We start from the raw sequence: 27251 nt of genomic DNA on the forward strand, positions 1-27251 counted from the left end.
AGGCCAGATCCTCCCAGGGGTAGTTGCCATCCTTTCTGTTTCTCTCATGGGATATATTCCACAACACCACTGTGCAGGTCTCTCTGTGGGCTACCCCTGAAAAGTCAGTATTGCCCTTGGATTTATCAAGATTGGCTACAGGAGAGTTTTTCAGAACAGCGATCATGAGATGGTGGAACTCAGAATCTTGTGAAGAAGCAAAGCAGCAAGCAGGAATAGAATCCTGAACTTAAACCTCTTCGAAGACTACTTGGAAGAATTCCATGGTTTAGGATTCTGTAAAATATGGGGCTCCAAGAGAGTTGGTCAGTATTCAATCATCCGTCCTTCAAGCTCAAGACCAGTGTATTCCCATGAGCAACAAATCAGTCAAAGGGATCAGGAGACCTGCATGGATAAGCAGGGAGCTTCTAGTAAATCTCAAATGGAAGGAAGAAATTTATGGAATGTGGAAAAAGGCACAGACCACATGGTAGAACTATAGGAACATTGTCAGAATATGCAGGGATGTAACAAGCAAGGTCAAGGCCCACCTAGATTTGAGTCTGGTAAGGGCCAGCAAAGACAGCAAGAAGGACTTCTGCAAGTACATCAGCAGCCAAAGGAAGAATAAGCAAAATGTAGGGTCACTGATAAATCAGATTGGTATCCTGGTCATGGAAGACTTAGAGAAGATGGAATAACTGAACGCCTTCTTTGCCTCAGTCATTACTGCTGAGGCCAGCCCTCAGATCTTGGCGATAAGGGAGGCTGGAGAAAAGGAAGAGTTTTCTTTGTTGTAGGGGGTGCATTAGAGATCACCTAGGCAGACATAACATCCATAAATCTATGGGTCCTGATGAGAAGCACCCACACGTGCTGAGATAGCTGGCAGATGTTGCAAAGACACTTTGAAAAATTATGGGGAAAAAGAGAGATGGATGATGACTGATGACTGGAGGAGTCAGTGTTACTCCTGTATTCAAAAATGGGAAGAAAAAGGACCCAGAAACTACTGGCCAGTCAGCCTCACTTCCACTCCTTGAAAGGTGATGAAATAGATCATTCTGGAGATCATCACCAAGCAAATAAAAGAAAATAAAGTCATCAGGAGCAGTCAGCAATGATTCCCCAAGGGGAAATCATGGTGACCAATCTGACAGCCTCCTATGATGGCAGAGCAGGACAGGTCAGTGAGGGGAGAGCAGTGGATGTTGTCTGTCTTCACTTCAGCAAGGATTTGGACACCATTTCCCATAACACCCTCATAAGTAAGTTCAGGAGATGTGGGTTAGATGAATGGACAATGAGGTGGATCAAGGACTGGTTGAATGGCAGAGCTCAGATTCAGATCGGCTGAGGAGAATCCAGTCATATTCAAACTGTTCATTGACAACCTGAATGAAGGGATGGAATGCACCCTGAGCAAGTTTGCTGGGGAGTGGGTGATACACCTGAAGGCTGGGCTGCCATTCAGCATGCCCTCAAAAGGCTGGAGAACTGGGTGTAGAGAATGAAGTTCAACAAAGGCAAATAGAGAGTTCTGCACCTTGGGAGGTATACCCCAAGTACCAGTCACAGACTGGGGGTTGAACTGCTGGGAAGCACCTCTACAGAGAATGACCTGAGAGTCTTGGTGGATGACAAGTTTACTATTCGCCAGCAAGGTGTCCCCGTGGCCAAGATGGTAAATTGCATCCCTAGGGCATATAATTCCTGGACATCCAACACCATTTCTTCAGTCAGGAAGAGTGCAGCCAGACGGTTGAGGGAGATGATCTCTACTCAGCCTTAGTGAGACCACACCTGGAGTGCTGTTTTCAATTCTGGTCTCCACAGATCATGAAAGACAAAGATCTACAGAGGGTCCAGCAGAAGCCACAGATATGAAGAAGGGACTGAAACACCTTTCTTAGGAGCTGAGAACATGGGAGCTGGGTCTATTTAGTCCAGAGAAGTCTGAGAGGCGTTCTTGTCAATACATATTATATATCTCAAAGGCAGGTGTCAAGAGGATGGTGCCAGACTGTGGCAGCCAGTGACAAGACAAGGAGTAATGGCCATAAGCTAAAACATGAGTTCCACTTCAAAATAAGGAAGAACTTTATGCTGAGGATGGCAGAGCACTGGAACAGGCTGTTCGGGGATGCTGTGAGGTCTCCCTTGCTGGAGACATTCAAAATGCACTTGGATGTGTTTCTGCGTCAACTGCTCTGTGTGACCCTGCCCTGGCAGGGGACTTGGACTGGATAATCTCCAGACATCCCTTCTAACCTTAATGATTCTGTGATTTTGTGATTAAGAAATGAGTTAATATTTCAGAAATGGACATAACTGTAAGTTTTTGGGCTCCTCTCTCAAAGGAAGACACTGATGAGCTTGAGCATGTTGAGAGAAAGGCAACAGAGTCTCACAAGGAGTGGCTGAGTGAGCTGAGGTTGTTTAGCTTGGAAAAAAGGAGGCTTATTGCTCTCTGCAAATGCCTGAAAGGAGAGTGTAGCCAGGCTGGGGCTTGGTCTGTTCTCAAAATAACAAATGACAGGATGACAAGAAATGGTCTCAAATTGCACTGGAGGAAGTTCAGATTGGGTAAGAGGGAAAATTTCTTCTCCAAATGGGCTGTCAGACACTGAACCAGGCTGCCCAAAGAAGTGGTTGAGTCACCATCCCTGCAGGTATTTTTGGTCTGTAGATGTGGTGGTGCTTGGGGGTATAGTTTAGTGTGTTGAATTTGGAAGTGTTGGGTAAGAGCTGGACTTCATGATCTTTGAGGCCTTTTCCTACCCAAACAATTCTGTGAATTTGTCTTTTCCAACCTTAACGATTCTATGAATCTATTCTTCTAAGTTTTGTACTTCTGAGATTCCAAGGTTTAGAGCCAAAGAAAGATCAAGGAAAAAAAAAATAGGGTTAAAAATGCCCTTGTCACTAGTTTGATTTAAAATTCATGGACCACAAAATTTGAAATCTAGAGTAATTCTATTAATTTTGAGTATTTAAATATTACTTAACATTCTAGTACCAAAACCAACTGCTGCAATAAAGGCACAGAAAATACAAATTTGATGCCACAGTACAAAGACCAATTTTTTATTCCAGGGTTTTGAACTAGAAAACAGTATTTGATGATCCCAGATAAGTAGACAAACATGAAAAAGTATGACATATTTTACCTTATCTCAGTCCCACAGATACTTTCAGTTGACTTTTTTTAGCTGACATTTCAGTTAAATGTAGCTTATTTCTGTTCTATTTGCCTTTAACAAAGAGACCACTAAACTTCTATAAAGAAGTAATTCAGATATAAAATGTCAGTGGAAAATCTGCCAGCACATCATCATGCAAAATACCATAACCTAGATTCAGTTGTCAGTTCAAGAATGAAGAACATTTTTCATAAGGATGATATAGATAACACTACGGCTGAATAACTGGGAATTCTTGGACCACAAGCTGTATCAATAGAAGAAATGAATATATAAAAGATTAATGATGTTCGATTGTGTTGGATCTCTTTGGGCCTCTTTGTGTGTAGGTCTCACTTTTTTCTTTGTGTTATGTAACTTATTTTTTAGCATTTCCCAAACATAGAACTCAATAAAGATGCAGTGGCTGTTTTAAAAATACCAGTCCAACTAAGAGATAAATAAAGCCCAAAATAAATATTTTCTACCTTCATGTATCATTGTTACTATCTAAACCATTTGACAGGAGTATAAATAAATCTCACCCATATGTCAAATATGGCCCTATCTGAATGACTGCAAATAAAAAACAAAGCAGAAAGAAAAAAATTGAGAAAAGGCTGGAAAAGTTGAAAGATAAGGACAATAGGGGAACCATTACTGTTGTTTATTGCAGAATTAAGAAAAGAGGGGCAGCATGGATGACAGCTTTGAAATGGATTTAGATTCTCAAGAGTACTCCTTGAGATATGTCTCTGACCTCTGACGGGGTTGAAAACACATTATTAGGGAGAGCTAAATGTAACAAAAAATAATTTTCTCTGAATAAATAAATCCAAGTCTGTTGCATGAACAAGGAAATAAAACAGGAATACAGACTGTTTCTCATAAAGTGCCAATTTTCTGTCTAGATAAAAATTCTAAGACAACATATTGGGCTAATGAATATACTGTGTCAAGGTTTGGGGTGAGTCCTCTTCAGTTTATATTATACCATATTTGGATTTCTGCTTCATACTTCTAAATTCTGACTTTTTTGCTCCTTAAAGTTGGCATGCATAATGCAGACAGTGTTAAGCCACAGGAAGCCCAGGCTAATGAAAAATTAAAGGAAGTTTATACCAGGCACAGATTATATCTGTTAGGAATAGCAAATTCAATCATGCCTCAGAAAAAAATTATCAATGGATTTGAATTCCAAATGGTGACATTAGGGATAGACAGCAACACAAAGATGTAGCCACACCTTCTCTTCTCCAAATTCAAAACCACTGTGTGAGCAAAGAAATATACCTGTAAACCTGAATAAACCTTTTTAAGCATTGAGAGACATCTGTTGGGGAATGCTTGAGTTTTAAAGGTGTCACAGCTAGTGAAGACAAACAGTAAGTCGGCTGCTCAGAGAAAACGTGGTTATTACTTTGTACCCTGAATCACAAAGGTACAACGAAAGACTTTCCTGTTCTAGCTGTTCTTGCAGAAGCAGGGGAATGGGACATTTTACACCATCCCACATAGGATAAATTGAAAATCCTGCTTTCAGGCTTTTCCTGCATGCTAGAGACAGATTTCTGAATTAAACTTTATACCCGAAGTGTACTTACTTATTTGCAAGCACATTCCTTGACCTTAGTTCAGGTTTGGTCCAGTGAAGTAAAAATGGGCAGAGACCAGGAACACTTACTCCCACCTTTTATGGTCATAGAATAATAGAATTGTTTAGGTTGCCAAAGACCCTTAAGATCATTGAGTCCAACTGTAAATCAGGCACTGCCAAGTCCACTAGGATCAGGACAGCACAGTAATTCTTTAATCTCGTTACCACATAGATAACCAGTAACCACTTTTTCTAGGCCTTTTTTCCTAATTTTTTTTTTCAATTTTTAAAAAAGATTGCACACATCAACAGCGGCATGACAAACATGATCTCTGGTTTTGTGAAACCTTGCAGACACACTGAGACCCTGAGGCTTCAGAAACAATAGGCTAGAAACCAACACTTGCTGAGAGCCACGCCAGCTGGCTGGTGAGCACACTGCCAGCCAGAGATGAGCCAAATGAGTCTTACTCATTGCCCATGGGAGTGTGTCCTGAACACCACTACTACAGCAATCCCACAGCATCTGCAACTCATGGCCAACCCCCATCCTTCCACTTTCCAAGCAATAATTTTTTTTCTAATGGTAATGGTAGCATTTGCCCCTAGTTTTGCATGTAGTCATAAAGTAATTATGTGTCGCTAATTAGGCAGACATAAACAACTTGAGTTTGTAATTTCATAGGAAAGTGACTCTGAGAAATGCCAGTGAATTTCAGGTGCCAGGACTGTCTCAGAGAGCAGGAATCCAGCTCTTTTCCCAACCATTTGCTGAACAAAGAGGCTTTGAGAATAGATCATATGTATACAGTAAGGTCAAACTAGAGCTCATGCAAACGATGCTATTTCAATGCTGAACTTTAAATCCTCAGTCTACTGACATGCTTCTAATTAATAGTGGAAACTAAATTTGTATGGATGCAGCCATACAATTTATTTAAATATATACTTTACATGGCAGCCAAATTAAATATGACAGCTTGTTTACTATGGATTCCTGCCCTTTGGGAGCTTTCAGACAGAGTAAATTAAGAGAGCAAAGTAACAAGACATGAAACAAATGGTAAATTCTGGTATATTTGATGCTTATTATTTTGGTATGTAAGAACCACAAGTTTTACAGAGTAATTGGCCATATTTCAGACACTACTATAAAAAAGTTAAGCAGGTAGGTGGTGCAAAAAAAAATACAGTTATTCTAATAACTACACTCTGTCTTACTAATGCCACTTGCTAATTATCCAGAGGCAAAAACCTGGCATCAGGTTCAATTCAACTACTTTGTATGTGCACCTTAGATTAACTATTTGTGTATTTTAAACACAGCACTATCTCCTTCCACTGTCTCCTTGATTTTTACTTTCCAAAAGTTGTAATTTAATTTCCCAAATTCATATTTAATTATTTTGTTAGGCAATTTACATTAAGTCTAAAGCAAAATAAATAAATGTTTTGCAAGAAAGCCTACAATAAAGAGTAATGAGCAGCAGCACCAGGCTGCCTATGGTAACTCTAACAAGACAGTGAGACACTTTTAGTCTTCTAAGAATCTCTGCCAGCACGTAACAATGCGTGGAAGACAATTTTCTAAACATACCTCTTGATCTGTGAAGATCTCAATGAAGTTCTGGAAGGAGAAGGACCCTGACTGAAGAATGAGTTCTCCTGTATTTTCAAAACACTGACCAGTTAGAACCAGAAGCTTATGTCTTGCAGCATCTGTGATCATTAAGCGCACCTAGAGTGAAGAAGAGAAATAGATCAATAATGTATGAGTGACCACATGTTTCAATAGTCCACTGAGAACACACACTTTATCTCTCCTGATTTACCACCAGCCTCTGGAACAGAACTCCCAAAGCATTATGGAGTTATACTGCTGTTTACAAAAGACAATGAGAAAGGGGAAAACATCAAAAAAAGGAGGCGCAAAATGCAGTTAGAAAGAAGGTCTGAAGAAAAAACCAAATTAATGACATGGAAAAAACAGCAAGAAGCAGAACAGAATACATCTTGAATGAAGAAATCATTATTTTAATGATTTAAACTTATTCACAGTATAGTTCTTGCTACACTTCTACGGAATTGTATCAGAACAACCTTGGTAAACTACTCACAAAAACATGCTTGTTACTTTACTTGACCCTCACTACAGCTACTAATTGTTCTTGCTTACCACACTCAAGGGGGAGATTTATCTGCATGCTAAGAGAGAGCCATATATTCTATATTTAGGATAAACAAAACCTGTATAAGATTCTATACTGCTGAGTAAATGCTTTGCAAAGACTTCAAAAGTCGTACCGAACACTGAAATTCCAACTCAGTACAGTAAGCTATGAATTTCAAGTGCACTAATTCCTCTATTAAGGAAGAATTAAATCAAACCAGAACAGTGATTTCAGAACTAGGCTATCCACATATTAAACTAATTGAGCAAATGAGCAGAGTCCATCTGGGACAACTCCACATGATAATGCACCAAGCTCCATCTCATGGAGATGACACAATCAGCTCAGCTCTCCTAGCAAGATATTCTTTCCAAGGTTTATATTGATTGTCAAACAATCAATTTTTCTAAATAACTATTGTGAATGCCCAGAGGCTGAGCCAGGGAGGCTTAACCTGAATCTCTGCTGAACAACTCATGTTTCCAGTACAACAAGAAAACACACACCGGAGAGTATGCATCTCAAAAAAGATCCCAACTCTACCATATCTTCACTGTTATTTTATTAACTAAATGACCCTGATACTGAGCAGTAAAAAGTTCCTTTAATTAAATATAGGACTAATGCCAGTCACTAATTGTACAAAATAATTACAAATTCAGAAATGTCATGCATGGATTTAGTGTATCTATTTCTATTTCAGACAAAAATATAGGTAAGTGCAAACATTTGTCTGATGTGCATTACTCAAATCTTCTGTTTTCACTCTATTAAAACTGTATCAGCATTGGCTTCCTCTTCTTAGTTTTAATTTGTTGCTGCCAGCAGTGCTTATTAGTCTGACAACTTTTGTGTAAACTCATCAGGTTTTCCAACAGTAAGACTACTTCCTAACTTGTGAATCACTGATATTTGACTGTCATATAATTCCCCTTCAACTTATTTTATTAATTGACAATAAAGTACATTCTGCAGAGTTAGCAAACTATATCAAAAAAATAAGTAAATATTTGCAGATTACAGATCATAATGTATACACATGGAAGACCTTAAGAGACACATAAATTCTGTCTCTGGGTACGAATAAGGTTTTCTTGAAGGATGACCAGAAATTTGTCTCCTGATTTCAAGACCATTTAATTTTAGAAGAAATACTGCAAGGTAATGATTCTATTCAGTTTAACTGCTGGTTAAAGTTCAAAACTTGTTGAAGGAAGTGCACAGCAAGATGCAGCCTCAGTCAAAACAGAGATTAAGATAGAGTGTGAACAGAGATCAGCACATCAGCAGATCAGTGTTTTCCCATGATATGGTACATATGATATGGTATAGTCACAGAAAAATTAAAGCAATGGAGTGGGGACTTCCTAAAAAGGTAGTAAATGTTCATTGGGTTTTCTTCAGGAAACAACAATCTCTCTCCCTTTGGGCCTCTTTCTTATGGGAGGTGTTTGGCATTTGACAGGATATGACAGGAGATTTGGACACCATAATGCATGGAGTACCACCAGGTAAGGCTATTAACAGCCAGGTTACCAGGCATATTGTATTTATTTCTATTTTTTTTTTTTCTGTTGGCTTGTTTGGTTTTCTTTTTTTTTATGCTGTTGCTTTATTTTTGTTTCTTTCATGTGTTTCCTTTGTGTGTTTTGTTTTTTTCCTGAGTGAATAGATTCCAGTTCCTCTTCTGGTGAAGCCACAGCTTCATAGTATATCTCTGGCTCCCTCAGATCCACCATGGAAATCTCTGATATATGAAATTAAGTTTTCTATTTGCCATAGCAAGCAAAGAATGTCTACTCCAACCTCTGATTTAATTCTGACACCTCTTTTTGACTGTCTCTTTCTGAATTGTCTCTTGGCTGGTTTAGCCAGACAAATTAAATCTCATCTATCTGACTGTGACCAGTTTGGCAGGATGAAAGCAAAGATCACCTCCCCCAATCTTGTGAGATACAATTTATAGTAACATAGCCAAACATCTTCCAGAGCCAACAGAGTAAGCCCAGGGTTCCAAAATCATTAATGGGTGTCAGATCATGTTCTTCCATGTAGCTATCCATCAAAGGAATAGCATTTCCTTGCTTTTGGCAGTTTTTCGGCTCTTTCATCCCTTCACACATGCACACACTTGATGGCTTTTTACTCAGAATGAATGCATAGAGTTGCTATCCTGGTAACCCCCCTGTCCTCTAATGGCTTTTTAGAGATTTTCACGCACTGTATTTCAGTAAGTTCCCACTGACTAAGGTGGCTTTTAAGTTCTAAAGGTTCAGAAACTTTTTTTGTTTTGGAGTCCTTTCTTCTGTTTGTGTTCAACATCATTTAGCAATTGACAGCAAAATTGTTTTTTCACCAGTGACCACCAGCAGAAGTTTATCTCCCAAAAGAAATTAGACTGTGCCAGTGCTTCCCAGCACAGACCAGCAATGCAATTATCCCTATTATTTCAACCTTCTCACTAGCTAAATAAATCAATTTTGTCTTTGAGCTACACCATCAGTTCTTTGACTCTGCTGAGTTCATAAGGAATTGGCAGTCCTCTTATGGGCACTCTCTAGGGTTCACTAATCATGTCACATGCTTTTTGAAGGATAGCTAGATCAACCTAGAGTCGCCACCACAGAGCTGGTAATTCTCTGACCCAAATACCCAAATTTGTCCCTGGGCACCTTCAGACACTTTCTTCATATGTAAAATAGGCACCTAGAGCTACCAAACAATGGCAAAGCAAAAAAAAAAAAAAACAAAAAAAAAAAAAAAAAACACCCAAAAAAAAAAAAACCCTAAACCATAGCTGCCTCCACTCCATCAAGAAGATAATTTGATGCATTATGAGAAAAGGAAAGCTGGGATCACAGGCATGTTTTTGTCCCATCCTTCTGAGAATTTGTTAGGAGTCTGGGAAACAAGGTAAAAGATCAAGGGATAGGTGACATTTTTCATTGTTTTTATTCCAAATATAACCTTTCATTCACAGTCAGGACCTGCTCTCATTGTCTGCTAAGACCTTGAAAAATAGTATTTGAGGTTGTCAGCATCAAGCTGGCAGGCAGTGACTGATGCTCCATAATCACCTCAACCACATCTGCCTCAGTGCACTCATTATGTCCACTTAGCGGAGTTTTCATGACATGTTCAACACAGAATTTCTTACTTACCTCAGTACTAACTGCTTCATCTGAGGGATTGATGAGGACTACAGTTTCTAAGACATCACTTCTGTGGTGAAGAATCTTCTGACCTGCAAGTGCAGAGAGGAAAAAAGAAAAATGAAATTCAACTGTTGCTGTATATGCCAGGACTTTCCATGAGTTTGCTGAATATCTCACTGTGTGACAGCCCTCTGGCTGACCTGTCTGAAGGAGTACCCATACACATCTTGCTCTCACAGAGCTGGTGCAGATAAGGGAGTAACCATCATCAGCTGGGCATCTGGCCCTGACAAACCAAGTGAAAACTAGAACCTATGCTGCCAAAATGCTCCCTTCAGCCATCCACTGGTATTGATTAACACTGGGACACTGCAAAAAGTTCCCTATGGGGATGGGTAGACATTTGCCCTGCTGCATCTCACTCCTGCTTACAAAAGCTGTAGCAAGCAATGTCAAGCAACAAGAGTGACAGGGCATACAATTAACATCTAGATCCTGAATCAGTAAAGTCTGGGCAAGTTTGAAGCAGCCTCACAGCCTACTGGCTTTCATACTTTGTCTCTGTATTTAACAGTGATATTCATCTGACTGGGAGTGGGTGCCAGAAAAACAAAATAGGATTGTTGATTTTTTCCCCCCTCTTATGTAAATTGGCAAGTTCTTATCAGGGTCTCTTTCTGTGAGAATTAATTAGCACTGGATTGTCATTCAGAAATCCAGACTGGTAATTAGTCCAAAAAAAACAGAAGAGCTGTCCCTTCTGAGCAAACTGCTTGGCTCAGTATTAATCAATTAAAATAATTAATTATGCCTAAAAGGGAGTATGGGACACAGACCTATTTGCCAACTTAGAAAACCTTCCCTGTAAAGAGACATAAATTAACAAGGCTGAGGACAGATAGGCTGAAAGGAGCTCCACATGCCTGAGAGCATCGTGTGAGATAAAGGGCAGTCAGCCATTCCCACAGTGTCCCTAGCTGGGGCAGCCTTGGAGCTGTCCTACCTGCGCCAAGGATGTCCTCTTCTCTCCTCACTGACCTGCCTGCACCAGTCCTGCCTTCTTCCTCCTCCTTTCCCCCTGAGCTCCCACTGTGCTGCGTCTGTCACTGTTGCTCTGGGGAATCTCTACATTTATAAGCATGTGAGCTTACAACCAAATGACAGAAAGTGATGGAGAAGGAAAATAGTGTTCTCAAGTAAAATGTGAGATAGAGTTGTAATCTATTCTCTTGTGGGTGACAGTGCCTAGAAATTTAGGAATAAATATCTACTTAGTTTGAAGAAACCTAGTTTTCTTAACATATATTCTTTCTGCTACAGTTCCTTGAAAGAAGGATAAATATTATGTATTACAAAAGGGGAAGAGGGCAGGTCTCACTCCCTCTGCAACACCCAATTCTGATATTACCCTTTGCAATTCAATTTTTTTTTTAAGTTTTGCTTCCTTGCCTATCAGAAATGCACACATAAAGCTACAGTCAATAAAACATCCAGACGGTTTTGTTACTGCAGACGCCTTCAGTAGATGTTCTGTGCTCTGATATTTTAGTTGTTTGTCAGTTTTCCCTTAAATTAAGAGATTAGGCGGAGTTTATTGAATATTACCATTAAGGAAACGAAAGGAACCCTGTAGCAGACACTGAAATTTCTTGCTTAATAGTTCGTGACACTGAGCACATACTTTGCTTCAGGCTAGACTAAGCCTCATGAACACTTTAACACATAAACACACTAAATAAACACAGGTAGAAAAAAAAATCCACATGCTTAGTTAGACAAAAATGCACAGCTATAATTGGGCTCAAAGGACATACTTTGGACTTAACTGAAGCTGCTCCAAGCTGTGTGTCTGTGTAGCTGGGAAGCATTTTACCTGAGGAGCCACAGCTCCTGCTGACCAACACCAGTGGTTACTTACATCCTACCAGACACCCTGCTCCAGTGTTTGTGTGGGCTCACAAGCCCTGAGACTGACCTCCAGAGGCAGGCGAGGTGCAGGTGCCCCCTCAGAGATGCATGTGTGACTGTCTCCCTCTTCAACTCCTTGGGATAAACACATTACTGATTACCAGGCAGGGTGGGGACCCTGCTGGCAGGCTGTGACTCACTATGAGGGCTCCCATCCCAGAACACCTGGGAAGTTTGCAGCTACTTGGTGATGTCAGTAACATGGTCCCATGTCACTGCCTGATAAATAGGAAAGACTTGGGAAAACTATTTGCAATTTTGCAAGAGTAACACAGGCTTGCTGCCCAGATTGATATCCTGAGATGTTCAGCTGGAATGAAGCAAAGTCTCCCATGGGAATAGTTTTATCAGACCAAAATTAATTAGAACAGTGTGGGAGCAGAGAGCAGCAACAACGTCTCATAAACTGGTAAGAGACTGTGACTTACCAAATTACAGATGGGAGTGGGAGAACTTGAGACTTGTGTACATCTGGGGTTGCTTTAGTGGATTTTTGTAGCCTGTCTCTACACATGACAGATCGTTTCTGTGATTTGACAGAGGAAGAAAGGAAGAAACTTCCACATTGCATGGAAGTGGTTGGGTAGACAGATTTTACCTGCTTATAGTTTCTAGTAAGCAAGTCAAAGCCCCTTTTAAATACTTTAATATATAAATATTATTTGTGTTTGGAAGAAATCCAAGTATCTGCCTATCTTTTGACTTTATTAATTAAAGCTTCAAATTAAATACTGATACGAGCAAAGAGTCTGGCAGCTGTTTGATTCAGAACAAGATCAGAGAGAATTAAACAGCATGTGAAAATTGCTTAAAATTGCACTCATCAATCCAGTTTCTTTGCCCATAGGATCCTAATGCCCCCCTACTCATCCAAATATCAATGACATTTATTGTGTGATTATTGAGATGGAGACGGTGTTAGCCACATTTCCTAGAAAAGTGACAAAACAGTTTTCTTAACTTACCCAGTAAATTTTTTCAGTCCACACAAGCAGCATGAACATGGGTGACACTTTTAATAGTGACTATGTTAAATTTGTGCAAAAACAGACTGCAAATGAATGGCAAGGGAAAGAAATCAAGTCCTCATTTATATTTTGTTTAACCAAGAGTCACTACTGACACACTTTTTCCTGGGCATGCCTGTGCAACCCAGCCCATGGGTGTGCTCACTGTAACAGGCTACTCCATAGAGGGGCTTCCACCTGCTTCTCCTGTTGCTCCAGGAGAACATTCACTTGCTCCCTATCAATACAATTCCTGCACAAAGTAAACACAGATGAAGCAGGCAAATCCTTCCTGTGGTAATTCTTGGCAGAAAGGGTGAAAGGAGGATTTTCCCTGGAAGTATGCCTTCTCCCTGAAGATGGTAACTGACACCTGATCTGGCATTCAAACATGTACCTCTGGCAACTTTATACACCTTTCATTTTCCATTGCAAGGATTTCAAAGTCTAATTTCACCACCAGAAGACATGCCTGTGGCTGTGTTACGTCAGCCACCATGCTGGGTGGTACTGACAGATGGCACAGCTTGCAAGGCTGGCCAGTGGAACCTCCCACACACCATGAATATGCAGTGACCTCCCTGCAGCTAGAAACCTGCAGTGCTCTGCACTTGTAAGTACCTCCAATGCCCAGGTCCCCCCAGCTGCCCCTGGTCTTGTGGAGGAATTTCCAGACACTGAGGGGAGAAATCCTCCAAAATGAACCATAAAACATCCATCCCTAAAATTCTAAAGGAAGCTTAGCCTCTTGAAGGACAGTATTGGAACATGTCAGCCACTGTGCAAGAATCATTTCAACTACAACTGGTTTCAGATTTACCATGTCTTATGAAGATTATTGGAAGTTCATCATATCCCTTGCACAGTAATCTAATAACTCATACATTATTTTGAGTAACTTCAAACTGCTCACTATTTCATCTGCTATTTCTAGTGTGGACTTCAAATTTGTCTTCCAAAACCAGATATATTAATTTTGGGCTCTTTGTGGCTGTTCTGTATTATCAACAGAGTACTCTGAGTCTGGATGACTGGTCATCTGACGGTTGCTATGTCTTCTACTAACTGAATAAATCTATTTTTTCTTGTTTTCCGTGCAAAGATCAGTGGGTATAAATGGTCAAATAATACTGTAATTGTGATCAGCCCCAAATATCCTGTCTGCTTGGAGGCACTACATAGCAACAACAATTTCAGACCGTAGAGAAAGGAACAAGATACCCTTTTATGGCAGACTATCAATTATCTGAAGAAATCTTGCATAAATGATACGGAGCGCTCTATCCTCTTTACCTTTGTTGTTGAGAAAGGGATACCAAAGCATGCTAAGCTTCCTTCTGAATTAAATTGCAAGCTGGAGAAATAGGTAAGTGTCCAGCACTGAGCAAGGCAGTGATTTTACAGAGTCACCAGAGCAACTTCTGATGCTGTAAAACTCTGGAATTCTGTATTTGCAAGAAGAAAATTATTTGGAGACCTGATGAAGAATGAGCTGTCTAACATCCAGCCACTGGACTACAAGAACAGGACTTCAGAAAGCTCCTTCCAGGAAAGGTCTGAAATCCCTGCAGGTAAATTCAGGGTCTGTGGAGGGTAATCATTCAGTCTTGTAACTAGCTGACACAATGGGGCATGCATAACACAGGCATAACTTCATTTATGCCAGAGAAGATGGATTCACTGCCTCCAGGGCTAAATTCAGTCCCATGGCTTCTTAAATTTAGGCTGTCATCAAAGAAGATATAATACTTTTTTTTTCCAGCTATAACTCCTATATATGTATGAATATCAGAATATTTTACATATTTCTAGATGAAAATAAAATCCCACTAGGATTCCGAGCTGATGTGACAGCTGTGAACAAATCTAATAATGAGTTAAAATTGCTGAGCCCTGTGATGGAGACAAAGATTTGTAAAAATGACACTTTCATTTTTCATTGCAAAGAACTAGAGAATGTGACTGTTTTCCTTGCCATCATTTAAACCTGCTTGCTCAGGACATGATGGTAGGTTCAGATTCATATCTAATGTTACATGCTTTTTATAGGGAATTATGTGTTATCTCTGCAAAGTCAGGTTAATTTTTCTTGCATCTGATCAGCTGGAGTAGTGAACTGTGTTGTGAACATCCAGAAAGCATAAATCTCTAGTTTATTTTCTCCCTCTCCCCACATAAATGGAATTGGTATTTGAATTTAATTTAGTTCAGCTGCAACCCAGTGATAGTTAAACATTTCTTCTACCCACATCAGATTTGGAACAATTTATTGACTACAAGTCCTGAGAGGCAATGTCCTGCATTGTATTTTATTTTTCCATTGCATTATATTGTATCTTCCTGTATTGTGTTTTTTTCATTTTTAAGCTCACATTTATTTAATGAAATTAAGCCTGTTGCATACAATTTCATTTTTGTTTTTGGGTAAGTCCTTATCTGTCAGATCTCATTTGGGTTTACACCTCCAGATAATAACAGAGTCCTGAAAGTGAGAGGCTAGACAGAAGATGATTATGTAGTCTAAACAGTGACTGCAAGATTCAGCCTCCAGTTACTGTGCACAAACCCAGTTCACCAGTCCTTGCTCAGGACTCTTAGACAGGAGTGAGAGAATGCAAGTTGACCTGTTTGCACTAATTTTCATAGCTGGTTTCATATTTTCCTGCCTCAAACTTTAATCCCTAATACTTGCAGACTTACGAACTGAGCTGTGCTAGGACCTGTTGCAAGAACTGCAAGTAATTGCAGGGACCTCATTGCTCTGCGACCATTTGCCCTGAAATATCCTGAAATTAATCCAAGACATTACATCACCTTTATCATACCCTGTTGATCAACAGACTAATTGTATCATTTTTTTCACACTAAATATTGATTTATTTCTTCCATGTCTGCCAACATATAACCTGCCGTCAAAATACAGCCATTTATCAAGTAGAAACAAACTGCCCTTTCACGCCCACCTATTAGTGTTGGGCAAATTAGTACTCTCAACTCTCATTTCTCACCCTCAGAAAATGGTATTTCTCACATAGTTCTTGATATTTTATAATTTCAGGACATTATGAAGGACTTCTAAAGCATTAAAAATCAAAGACTACCCTGAAACATTGAAGCAAATAAGTCTGAGTAAAATAACAAGAAAAGTTTACATATTACAATTTTAATGTGTACTAAAGTAGATTTATCTCCCAAAAGAGGGAATGCTGAACCAAGTAGCCTAAGGATTTAATTATTGATTTCACTGAGTCTCTGGATGGAAGTGAAATTTAAAACCAATACTTCTGAAGACCTCAATAAAATCAGAGTCAAAAAAACCCCATTTGCTATTCATATGCTGAACTTGCAACAGTAGTGGAATCCAACACCCAATAAATGGGTTAATCCTCGACTTTGCTTAGGAAAAAATATACCAAATTGTCAGTCAACAGCATCAATTTGTTCAGTGAGTTCAGTGACAAATTATTGCTGTGGAGCATTCACTATCAATGTGAAAAAAGACCAGCCTCTTTGTGAAATGAGTGGCAATCTTTGATTGTTTGGAGTACTTCTGGATTAGGAAAACAAACATTCCTGATATATCCTATGACAACCAATTATTCCCAATATATAAGATTTTATCTTTCTGGGGAAATTTTTCAATATCCTAACCAGCTGTACAGACAACAGATCCCTGGCAACAGTCTTTTCTTTTTCATATAACACCACAGCCTTGCATGGCTGTCTCTGAACTCTCTAATTGCTCTTCTTCCATTGACCTCAATAAGGTACAATTCACATGACAAGCAAAGTTTAAATCCCAGTAGCCTTGTACACAAGTATTTAGCAGCACTGTGGTTTCAGCAAGAGGATAGTAAGCACATAAATAGTATAGTAAGGACATAAATATGAACTGGAACACCTGGAATTATGCTTTCCAAAAGGAGTGTACAGTTTTATGATCCTACTCCAAGAAATTATCTTCTATGATTACCGAAAGAGGGAAAAAATGAGTGTTTAGAGAACAGAGTAGTTTAACACCAGGGCAGACGGGAAGAAAGAGTGATGGGTGTTTATTAGAGGGCTATGCAATGTTCCTGGTCAAGAAGTGCCTTAACCAACATCATGGCTTTGAGAAGACAACACCTCTTTCCAACTCAAGTGTCTGACATGGGCTTTCACAAATTCATTTACCTGAAGCCACTATTTCCCTCATGAATCACTCCTCCAGCCTGGAAACACACACTTTCAGAGATGCTAGGGGACTGCTCAATTAATCACTGCTTTGCCCTTTGATCCTTTCTATATGAATTATATAGCATTTTCCATTATTTTCAAGGCAACATATAGCACTTATTAATGCTCCAGATAATTAAAATGTAAGATCTTCCTCCAAAATATTCACAGTTTCAGAGGGGCTTCCCTGAAATAAGTATCTTGATTGTATTGTAGACTATTTCTGCATACTGTTTTTGTAGATGTAACTCTGTAGACATTGTGATCTCTAAACAATTATTTTACCTTTAGAACAGATCTGATAAGTGTGAGAGAATTTTAATCCCATAAAATACATATAGGGAAATGATTTCCAAGGTCATATGGAAACAGAAACATGAAGCTTTAGAAGCCAACTAGAGTGCTGTAGCTTGAGAATCCTTTTGGTTCTGCACGTACATCACAATTTAATGTTTTCGAGAATACAGAATATTTTAAAAACTAAGCTACGCATAATGGATTTCTTATTTAATGGACCCCCAGCTACTTCCCAGAGCTGAAATTTTCCCATAAACTACTTCCTTGACTGTTAAGATATCAATATTATTTAACACTAACAATACTATCACTCCAGACCTTGAAACCCTAGTTTCAAACGGCAACAGAAAACAACATCCAATGAACATTGCCATAGTCTGGGACTATCTAGACAATTTCATCTTTTCCTCTTGCAGATTTTGCATGTCACAAAATTGAGGCAGGCAGGTAGGTAAATGTGAGATTCTCTCTAAGCATTTGTCTTGAGTTATATATCTCTAGATTACAGAAGTAATAATCTTAAGAAGCTCTTAAGAGCAAAACATTAAATTAATAGCACATATACCATGGTCAGCCCTATATTTTTAGGCTTTTTCATTGTCTTTCTTTAATCTCTCTCCTATCCTTAAATCTAAATTACATAGAAAACAGCATGGCTCTAGGATGCACTGCAGAACTAGTCTGGAGATTTATTTTTCAGCAGCACAGCGCCCTAGTACTGCATAGAAACTGGCAGCCAACACACCGTGATGGGAGACTGCAGTAATGCAGAGCTGACTCATGAGTCCTGAAGGTCAATAAAAGTCCTCAGCTGAAATTGAATTTGGGAGGGTTACTAACCAGGGAGAGAAGGAGAAATGCGCAACCCTCTCTGTCTAGAAAGAAGGAAAATTTCTTCTTTAACTTCTGGAAACATCTTGGAGCTAGGAATTGAAATAAGCCTGAACAGAGCAAACCACTTCTCAGTATAATTTATTTAAAATAGTTCCTGTGACGTGATATTTAACTTTGGTCAGTTATTCAGAAAAGGTATCTCTCACATCTCAATTGTCAAATAGCCAAATAAAATCTTATTTAGGAAAAATGCTACTTCTTTCTCAATACCCCTATCTCATACTTCATGGCTTATTGAATACATCATATTTCATAATTCACAGGACTGGTTAGACGCTTAAGTGTTCTTTTGTTATACCAAGTGACCAGTATATTCATGTTACAGACAAAATTGTTTACTGGGCTGTTAAAGATGCTAAGCAGGTTTTTTGCACCAAACACGCTTGGCACTTTTTCCAAGGGCTGTTTTTTATGGGAAGAAAACAAGCCCAACCAACAAAATTATCGGACTTATTTTAATTATTTCTTAAAACAAAGTACGATTATGCCAATCTCCATTAACTAACTTAGCATCTACCTCAAATCCAAGAGTACTCTGTAGGAATATTGCCTCTGAGGAATGGAAAAAGTTCTTTGCTCATAAAGATCTGCTTTTGAAATCAAGATAGGAAACATCAGCAATTATGGTTCTCCTTAGCAGTATTTAACCAAGTAGCAAGACCCTTCCTATATTTCAAAAGAATATTCAACAACCTTCGTTAAATTTATTTTATTTCCTTTCAAATGTTGTCATTATTAAAACCTTTTCTTTTTACATCCTTTGACTTTGCCTCCCTGTGCTGCAGTGCCTGGCTGTACTGCTCAGCCCACAATATCCTGACTGCCAGGGGAGGGAAGATTTTTCCTTTCCTCTGCAGCACATTCTGCAGATGCTCCCTTGCACTTCACCGCAACTCTCATAAGGAAAATGGAGCATAGCAGCATCAGGGAAACTATGACGTAAATTTAAAATGTGTTGCAGAGGGATAAATACTGAAATAAGCATTTCAGAAAAGATTTTTTTCAGAAGTTTGCCTTTCTTCTTCCCAGACTTCTCTATCTGAGAACATTTTTAGTCTTTTGCATCTCCTTAGGGAGAAGTATCTGAATTTTGATCACTTCAGAAGGTTTCTGTTAATGTTTCTAAGTTGCTGCAGCCTTCTTACTAATGGGTTTTCATCACTATAGCAGCTGAAGCCAAACCCAAAGCTCCAATTAAAATCCTCTGGAGAATATTTCTGGGTCTTGGTATCATTATGTTACATGCAATTAAGTTTTAAGTTCATCTGCCATCCCTGTTAAAAATCTGACAAGTCAATACAACCTATAAGGGCTTCACACATAGGGAATCCATTTCTTCCCTAGAGCACATTTTTTTTGCCATGTATTTATTAAAATTTCTCAGTTTAGATAAAATTTTTATTCTTCCTCCCAGTTCAAATCAGAGAGGATCTCCTCACCTTGACAGTCTATGGAATAATGAATGACACATCTATTTGCAAACACTAAGGCTGTTCCGGAAGCCTTCCATTGCAGATTAAACACTTCACTTTGCAGTATTTTAGGATTACTTATGTTTGATTTTTCCTATGGTTTGCAAGTCAGTATATTTTCTTGGGAAAAAACCCCACAGTTAATAATCCACCCTTGATCCCTGTACTGTAATGTTTATTGTGTACCAGAAAACCTCTAGGTTGTTTGTCAAAATGTCTTAAACATAATTTAACTAGTGGTGCTCTTTGCAGAACTGTGAAGTTCTTCTTTCTCAAGTAATGCCACAGTTTTACTGCTATTCCCTGAACAAACCATAGAATCATCACAGCTGTATTAGAGTGGAAAAGTTGTAATTTTTTAATACTTGGGTTTATTTTTGTGCATTTTAGAAACTGTCATTCTGTTGAATAAAGCATTACTATCAGCTAATTTGTCAGCTGTGGAATATCCCTGAGTCTCTGCAGCCACTACAAAATATAACAATATGCTCTGTTTGTAAGTCTTTAATGAGACCCAGGTATAAGCTTTTCCCCTGGCAACCACCCAATTTTCCAGCTCTACAGCAAAACTTGCCCAAAGCTTTTATTCTGCTTTACATATAAACAGTGTTGCTAATCAATTTCTGGATTAAGTTAACTGTCCCTTTCTAGTAGCAAATGCTTTCCTGGCCTGAAAGAGCAGAGCAACTGTTCCACCCCAAGGCAGAGACAAGAGAAAGCCTCTTAAAAACCTCCAAACCCCTTTCGCCACTGATTCTTTACTGGATATGTGCAATTCTTCACTGTGATGATTTTATACAAACTGCAAATATAATATGAAATTGATTACCTCTGTGTACAATACAGGCAAATAATATTAATTAATGCTAGATTTTACCATTTCAGCATAAAGGGAACATTCTTCTGGGTTTCATTTCTAGAATTAACACAAGCCATAAATAGTCCCTCCAGGATTTGGCCTTTAATTTTTGGATAATGTACTTAAGTACAACCAATTGAACTATATTATAAAGCAGAAAAAGAAAATACTATCCTCTAATTAGATTACCAAGAACAGGGAGAGGCTTTTTGTTTATCAAAATCAAAAATCCAGCATGTATCTTCAGGAAATACAAACCCATATTCAAACATTACGTTCTAAAGGCAATGTCTTTTCATAGCTAACCTCTTAAAATTTCAACAGCCAATTGCCCTTATCAGTAGTTGAAACTTTAACAACAAAAAGCAATGCATTAACAAGAAACAGTTCAGACCATATCCACTGATATAAGTAAAAAATAGCCACCAACAGAAGTCAGAGGACTTGGAAACCAGAAATCAATGAACCAGCAAGTGTGACAGCAAAAACTGACCCTCTAAATGACAAAGTGGAGTGATTCCAGAGGGCAGTCAAGCATCAGCTTCAATGATTTTATTTCTTTACTGGCCCTGTATCCTCTCCCTATACCAAATTCTGTACAGAAAGATGAGTGAGGAACAGATCTATCTCTGAAAACACCTATTTTAATCTTCAAATGTTTAACTTGTTAAATCTTTTTCTCAGGAAAAAGTAGATGCCCCCAGAAATAGCTCAGGCAGCCTCTGAGCTGAGGAGGAGATGACTACTCTTGCAGACCTTAATGGGAGGATCTTTTTTGCTTAAGCAGCCACAGCATTTACAGGAGGAAACAGAACTCAAACCTGGTGAAAATGTTTATACTTGCCTATGCAAGAAATGCTGAGAACTGTGTCCTCTCTAACCTGATAAAAGATCCACCAAACTTCCAGAGAGGCCATAACAATGCTCAGCACATATCAAAACTAGTTACTTTAAAACAAATAAAAAATCAAAATCTCACTCTGTCATAGAAAGCAAATATGAGCTCTGCCTTATGTTCTCTTGCAGCTAAGCCTTCTTACTTTTTACTAAACCTTCATTGTTATTTTGGAACCTCTAATCACTTTTTATGCCTCAAAAACAGAGATCTCTGAAAATATTTAACATTACCCAGTAGGAATAGTCATACAATTTTGGCCTGGTCCTTTGTGAAACTCTTGGAAACCTCTAGCATACTATGATTGCTTAAGCTTCCAAGCTTTATTCTTCCCTTTTTGTTTGTGCTTAACTCGTGTTAATGCCAATGAGAATTATGTGCATACAACAATGAAAGATTAAACTCTTTTGTTGTCTAAAGGGTGTCTATCAGCTCTGTGTTGCTTCAGTGAAAAAAAACCCTCAAGGATATTGCAAATACTATGGGGAATTAATCTCATTACACACTACTAATAGCATTTGTGGCAGTGTTTGGTTCTGAGATCAACCATAGGTGACCACCTGGTGCCTGGTAACTAGAAAGCTGCCTCCACAACACATGCACAGACCAGGCTCTTCTTGGGAGGCTAATCTGTAAGCTGCTATGGCTCTACTCTCCTTACACTTTCTCTCCCACTGAAAACATGTGTTTTTATTTTCAGTTTGAATATTTTTAAGTGAAGGACAGAGCTTTGTGAAAAAGTGGGTTTTTTTCCCAAGATTCAAAGGTTCAAATACAAAGATTTTTAGTTATGAATTAATATATTGTAATGCTTTCCAGGGAAAACTTCACATAGGCTTGTCTTCTTGAGTTACCAAATGATTACATGATCATCTTCACCTAGTCCTTTCCAAAAGTGAAATTGCTGCAGGGATGATTTTAAGTACTTATCAGGAGACCGATCAGTGAAAATAAAGACATCTGTAAAAGAGAAACTAGCATACTGAAAAACACATGAGATGTCGCTTTTATTGGTCAGCACTGTCTTGTCTGTAAGTGTTATAGAAGATAAGGATTAAATTTACAAGGGTATTTTAAACTAGGTTTTCTTAGTGTATAGCAATTAAATCAGCAGGGTCATGCTGATTTAAAACAGCCAGTGACCTAGCACACAAATGAGTTTTACTGCAGATTTGAACAGAAAGGACACAGTCACTAAGCAACTGTTTGCAAGCACCAACTGAATAATTAAAGCTGGTTTCATCATACAGATGACACATCATGCTGTGAAAAAAATTACCTGTGGCAACTCCCGTTTCTGCATCTGAAGCCTAGAAAACTTACGGCTAAAGAACAAAGAATGGTGATCACCAACATTTTAAACAAATTTCGGATTTCTAATTACATCTGCCAATTGATACCAAGCAGCCTTCAGCAAAGGACTGCCAAGATGACACATTTCTAAGTGTCAAAACTGAAATCTTTAAATGTGTTGGGAGAGTATTTTTAATAAAGGAGTATTTTTAATAAAGCTGATGTGCTGATACAGGCATACAGCAATGAGGACTACAATTAAAATACAGTTATTTAATTTTGTGTGTTTTAAAAGATGTATTGTATACATATTCCACCTGGTGATTTCATAAGGACACCGAAAATTTATTTAAGTGGTATCTCCTGAGCAATACTGAGTGGATACTGGTGATAAAAAGGTTCTATTTAAATCAGAGGATTTAGAACAGTTTTTTGGGCCCTCTCCCCAGCAAGCTTCAGTCTTTGCCTTTGCCTCCGTGCAAACTTTGGGTTTCTAAAGTCTGAAGGTTCTCACCTGTAGCCCCAAGGGTCCTACTGTTGAAATTCTCCTAATGATGTATCCCCTGATTAAAAAAAAAAAAAAAAAAAAAAAGGGGGAGGAGGGGACACAAGAACCAACAAAAATAACAGGTCTTGGGAGTTTCTTAAAGGACAAAATCCAGATAACCCTGAAAAAATGCTCAGCTCTCACATCGTTGAGAATGAGAAAATGTGGTATTTGGTAGATAAATGGTAGTTTTGTGGAAAAATTTAAGGTATAAATTATCTATCAATAATGAATATGTACATTATGATTTATCAAAGTCTCAAAGATTCCTGCAGGCTTTCCTCTTGAAAATTCTGCAGAATTTAAAGTGGAAAAAGTGGGAATTTTCTACCATTTGGCAAGTCTCCATAATGATATTAAGAGGATTTGAGGATTTAATAGCGTGGCCTTGGATAGGATGCATAAAAGGAGATCCATTTCAACATACTGTGAAGGAGACCTCTAGAAAAAGCAAGAGAAAACCATTTCCTGACTCAGACATGATGGTATATCATTGTGTACTTTCCAAGAACAGATGAATACAAGACAAATAAAGGAAGTCAAATCTAAAAGCAGCATTAGGGCAGTCAAGCACTGTACAAATTCAGAATGCATGTGCCTCAGGTTCTATCTGTATTACAGTGAAGGGTATGCAGTAGGTGTGCAGAGGTGGCAGGGCACAAGGAAACATCATCTTTGCTCAAAGTGTGAGATTTCATTGTGTTACCTGAGTATTCTATATTGCCTGCCTTTCTATGGCAGGCAATGGCCATTTCTGGAGATATCTTCTTCAATGTACAGTCACTTCACAGGTTTTTATTCAGGTTTTGTATTATCCTCAGCTGATATATAAAATTACTGTCATTTATTTTCTAGCTCACACTCTACCACAGGATGTGCTTCACATCCCACTCCCCTCACTTCTATGCAGTCCTACTTAGGCTGATGAAAACCTCACCCAACCCAGATAACCTGTACCTTCCTCATTTGCAAAATAACTGGCACTGAAACAGCTGATTTTTAAACACCCAGAAAATATAAATCCCCAGTGATAATAAAAAGAGACATTCATTACAGTGGCTGTCCCCACATAAGCCTAGCCAGGTGGCTAAGTCCCATATGCTGCTACTCAGTTTTGCATAGGTCACTGGGCAAAATTTCATTCATTTTTTATTAATGTTAAATTTAAGACTGAATATGACTGCTGGTAGACATGGGGTAGGAGATGGTATATTTCCATAAAGAAATATATATTTATTATTTCCATATATATTCTTTGCATATAGCTAAGAAAGATAAAATGAAAAAATATATATATTATCCTTTCACTAGCACTGCAGTGCTGGAAACATTCAGTGCTTATCCTAAAGCTGCTTGTATACACCCAGTTAAGAGGACAGAACCAGAAGAAGACCCATTTACTCATCTGCGTGTCATGGGGATTTTAGAAACACACTGAGATCACCCTTGATGGCAGCAGGTACCACTCAACAAGAGAGCTCTTTGGTACCCTCAGGGTAGTTTACATTGGGAATCCACAGGGAGGTTGCACCACAGTTTTGGGACCCATCCTCTGTGACACTCAGCAGATTTGCTGAGGTGAATTTACTTCCCCATTGCTTCCAGGAAAAAACCTGTTGGGCCAGACCCAGGCTTTCCAGTGCTTTAGGAATTCACTAACATGGTATGAATAAATCAGATTTAGATTTCAAAACAATGTCTCTGACCCCCTCCTAGCATCCCTTAATTCACACTTTGAGGGTGTCAGCAAGACTGCTAGATTTCCAACAGATCTTCTTTGACCTCTTTTCTCCAAATAATGCGAGAGACTGCCTGTGCTGTTTTTAATTTAGGTGACAATGAAGCATGGTCCAATCAAATTCTAAGCAAAAATATTGTCTGGAATGAATATGAGATCCTGACACTAATATTTGATTTATTCATCAATAAAACCCTCATAATGATATTTACAGCTGAGGGAAAGGTTCCTCTTTTATATGCCAAAGAATAAAAAAATATGAAAGAATCTCCAGAAAACTGGCACACTTATTTGCAGACTGTCCTTGGACTGTTTGTTATAAAACAAAACCACATGTTCTTTGGCATAGCTCTCACTGTTTATAGATTTAATGTATTTGCTGTGTGTGGGTATTAGATTTTGACCTGCAACTTCAAACAGATCTCTGTTTTCACCGAGGTCAAAGCATAGGGACTTATAATTTATATCATCAAGACTCAGTATGTTTGCTCTTATTTCAAAATATTTATAAAACATCCCATGCAATTATCCTTTGAATTCTATGAATTGCTTTCATTTACTCAGGGATACTGAGAATCCAGTTAGCATTGCAATATTTCATCTAATTGCCAGAAACTCTCAGAAACACCTTATAATATTCAACTGAGTCAGATGAGAGTTCTTAAAGCATTATGGGCTCATTTATATCTTCAGAGCCTATGTCAGTTTTCAAATCACATGAATTGTATATCACACCAAGTGCATGGGAAGGATATACGAGCAAAAAATCCATTAGTAGTTCTGACCTTAGGTTCTAATTACAATGATGCAGTTCTCTTTTCGCTCATTTGACTTCTGTGTATTAACATTCCTATGTATTAACATACCTATGTGATGGTGCTTCACTCTCATTTTCTCTGAATGTTGGTTTATGCCAACATTAATATGCTCACATTTTTCCTAGTCATTTCATATAGTATCTGGGTACTACCTACTCCACTATTATCAGACTTGCAGACTTATTTTCATCTGTGCATACTTACAGTTACTATAGTGCCCTTCTTTCTGTTGTTTTTGTCTCCAAGAAAAACCTTCATTTCTTATCTCATCATCAGATAATATATTAAACAATAGGTTGATTTAAATTTAAATAACTGATTGCAGTATATCTCCACAGTTTGTGTGGCAGTAAATTCTAAACCCTTCTGAAACACTAAAGAACTTAATTCTGGCTCTGAGCAACTTAATTTCAGTGTTTGAATCTTTCCTGTTCATAAACCCAAGATGTGAACACTGGCCACACAAATTGCACCATTGAAGTAGAGTCTGACGGCTTGCGAGGATCTGTCTTCTCTTGGCCAAATCCACTGCTGGATACATGCAGCTTGGAAAGAAATAGGAAAGCAGTATGAAATCAGATCTTCTGGGCAGAAGATCCTCTCTGACCTTTGATGAGGATGAGTTGTCCTGTCCCACTTCATGCCATGGAATTTTATCTCCTTTGCACCAGCAGCATCATAAAATGTTGAATATATTTGTGCTGATTAATTACAAAACTGCTCTCATTTCTTCACTCATTCCTTTCTCTTCTTGATCCTTGCTTCCTTTCTGTCCAAATCGTAATTTTCACAGGCAAGAACTCACATGAGAGGCAAGTGAACTGACACAGACAACAAGATACACAAAAGCAGCATGAGCTGCCCATGAGTCAGCATGCATTAGGTGTGTTGAGTCTAAGGAAACATCCAGGACATTCTCTAGCACTCAGTCATTCTCCATCAGTCCCGCAGCAGAGCGGACATGGGCAGTACCAGCACAATCCAGCCACAGCTGTCGCTACTACTCATGGCCAGGATAAGTGCTCATGCCTCGGCTGTGGAGACCTTCCTCCTTTTACCCCACTCTGGAATACACTAAGCGAAAGGACACCTTTTTGAAAATGTCTCTGATAAAACCAGTTTTATGCTTTTTTGCTAAAAGTTTTATATTGAATTTATTTT

The 27251-nt window shown here is 38.6% G+C and overlaps 1 protein-coding gene across 1 annotated transcript in view; it reads right to left on the reverse strand.

Annotated features, from left to right (window-relative positions):
* MAP1B (microtubule associated protein 1B) overlaps positions 1-27251 on the reverse strand; it is a 72513-nt gene that overhangs the window by 15776 nt on the left and 29486 nt on the right. Inside the window, exons 3-4 of the mRNA XM_012577742.5 lie at positions 10094-10176; positions 6359-6499 (exon numbers count right to left, since the gene is read on the reverse strand). Of these exons, the coding sequence (XP_012433196.5) occupies positions 6359-6499; positions 10094-10176 (224 nt within the window). The remainder of the gene's footprint in view (positions 1-6358; positions 6500-10093; positions 10177-27251) is intronic.

The sequence above is a fragment of the Taeniopygia guttata genome, chromosome Z (assembly GCF_048771995.1).
Source record: "Taeniopygia guttata chromosome Z, bTaeGut7.mat, whole genome shotgun sequence".
Lineage (NCBI taxonomy): Eukaryota > Metazoa > Chordata > Aves > Passeriformes > Estrildidae > Taeniopygia > Taeniopygia guttata.